At 39.5% G+C, this 2,345-nt stretch overlaps 1 protein-coding gene across 1 annotated transcript in view; it reads right to left on the bottom strand.

Annotated features, from left to right (window-relative positions):
• LOC123977486 (calcium/calmodulin-dependent 3',5'-cyclic nucleotide phosphodiesterase 1C-like) overlaps positions 1 to 2,345 on the bottom strand; it is an 85,635-nt gene that overhangs the window by 19,115 nt on the left and 64,175 nt on the right. The window contains exon 11 of the mRNA XM_046060205.1: positions 752 to 915. Coding sequence (XP_045916161.1) covers positions 752 to 915 — 164 coding nt within the window. The remainder of the gene's footprint in view (positions 1 to 751; positions 916 to 2,345) is intronic.

Below are 2,345 nucleotides of genomic sequence, written 5' to 3'. Positions count from 1 at the left end.
CCTGTCCGGCCCGGTGACAAATCAATACATAATTAAATAAATAATAAAACAGACAAAGGAGTATTTTAATACTCTCTTGTTAAAGTAAAATCTGTCTGGCACAATATGGTATCCAGGTCATTATACTCTATACCAGGCTGCTGGGCAGGACAGGTTTAAAAAAAAAAAAACATTTGGCCTTCACACCTCCGTTACCTGCATCTGCACTCAGCCATCCTTGACATCCATCATGCTCTTGAAATATGTTGGCGCTGTTGGACTGACATGATCGCCAGCGTTCTATGATCATGATATGGTCCTCATTTATTTATTAATTATTCATCGCTCTATTCATTGCATTCACTCATTTGTGTGTCTTGTAGTTGTTTGTTGTGTGTAGTTAGTAGTTTCATAAAAGTTTAATTTATTATGGTCACTGTACATGAGTCAAGAACTTGATGTCCACCTCCCGAATTGAGACTTCTTTAAGGGTGGTACCTTATGAATTAATTACTGCAAGTTAAATTGTTATTTAGTATAAATATAGATTATTTCTAATAGGCCACGTTGAGTGCTATCACTCTACTTTATCTTTTGTACCAATTAATGTGTTTAGGCTTGTTAATTGTTACGTTATTTGGTGCTGCTTTTTATTAAGTGGTATTGATGCTACACAGCCTATGAACATGTGTATACCTGCCTAAAGCCTTGTAAAAAGTATCAAGGCCACCAACAGCCTTGTAAAGATTGACTTATTTGAGTGAGAGGCTACCTTTGGCTGCATGGGCCTTCCATGTCTCCCTGTTGTGACAAATCTCCTGGTTCCACGTTGCCTTGAAGCTCTTGAAGTCCAGTGTGGTCAAACAGCAACTGTCCTCTGAGCATGGACTCTTCACACTGGAATGCTTTCCATCGCTGCCACTAATACTGTTGACACTGTGGAAGTGTAGATGTGCATGTGCAGAACAGACACACACCCAGGACACATGCACACCAAATGTTAAAACGCTGTAACAGTTTGGAGATCAAAGATGTCTTTCAAAGACGGACCTGAGTGCTGTGTTGGTATTCTGGCTTTACCCACCACTATGATGCTGTTACACCTATTATAAAAATATGACTCTGCTGATACACAACACTGTGTTCAAACAGAACTGTTAGAAAAAGGATTACAATAGTTGACCAAATAAAAATAAAAAATGCAACACTTTTTCAAAGCTACACTAATATTGTTAAAGATATTTTTGGGGCTTTTTATGCTTTTTTCCCCCCCAGATAGGACAGCTGACAGACAGGAAATATGGAAAAGTATTTATACTAGTATTTAAATACTAGCATTTATTGCTCTTACTAGTATTTATTGCTGCTCTTACCAGTATGTATTGTCAGTTGTAGATCTTGTGCTGTATTTGATATTTGTTGATGCTTGTATGTTGTTTCTCAAATGTAAGTCGCTATGGATAAAAGTGTCTGCCAAATGAGTAAATGTAAAGTAAATGTAAATGAAAGAGAAGGGACGACATGCAGCAAAGGGCTGCGGATCAGCCACATCAGAAAAAAGACTATAGGTTGATTGTTACAGCAGCTTATTACGACCCATATTTACGTTACCTTTAGTGGCCATATGACAGGAGTGAAGAAAGAAGTCAGGCGACGTAGTATGAAGAGTGACAAAGTCTGCTTAAAGCCTTGATTATACTCGGGAGAGGGTCCACACATGGACAGCTCAGCGGACTACTTCTGTTTATACTACTTTCTGGATTCAGCTTGGCGGACCCATTCCACAGGTACGCAGTAGATCGGTTGGTGCGCTGGTAGCGAAGTTGGCCATAAAAAATGGGAGGCACGCCCCTTTGATGACGATATTTTTGTCACGCGGACCCTTTGTTGTGAATTATTTTGGAGCATTATAGCCTAAATTGTTATCATTTATTACTAGAGCAATGGTGGTCTACATTGTCATCATTTAAAGTGTTATTTTATAGTGTAAAGTTAGGATCACAGTGTTAAAACTCTACAGCTCTGAGTGTATGTGCTCCTTTCTGTATCTAACTGCCCAGGCACATGTGTGTGTGTGTGTGAGCAAGTTCGTGTGCTTTGGGAGAAAAGGGAGGGAGCACAGTGAGGCAGCATCAAAAATACCTGCAAAGTAAAATATAGAAGCAGATTTTGTGCAAATTGTATAACAAAACATACATCAATATAGTCCATCACAGTAAGAATGTCCTGTTTCTAGCACAGAGCACAAACAACACCAGTTTATTCCATAAAAGTCAGGTTATGGAAGAAATGGCACGATCAAGCACAGTTCATGCAGAGGACACAGAGAGGAGGAGCAGGCAGTCAGGGACTTTCCCAGACCCAGG

Source organism: Micropterus dolomieu, linkage group LG01, assembly GCF_021292245.1.
Source record: "Micropterus dolomieu isolate WLL.071019.BEF.003 ecotype Adirondacks linkage group LG01, ASM2129224v1, whole genome shotgun sequence".
Taxonomy (NCBI): Eukaryota; Metazoa; Chordata; class Actinopteri; order Centrarchiformes; family Centrarchidae; genus Micropterus; species Micropterus dolomieu.
This window is presented reverse-complemented; position numbering and strand designations above follow the sequence as displayed.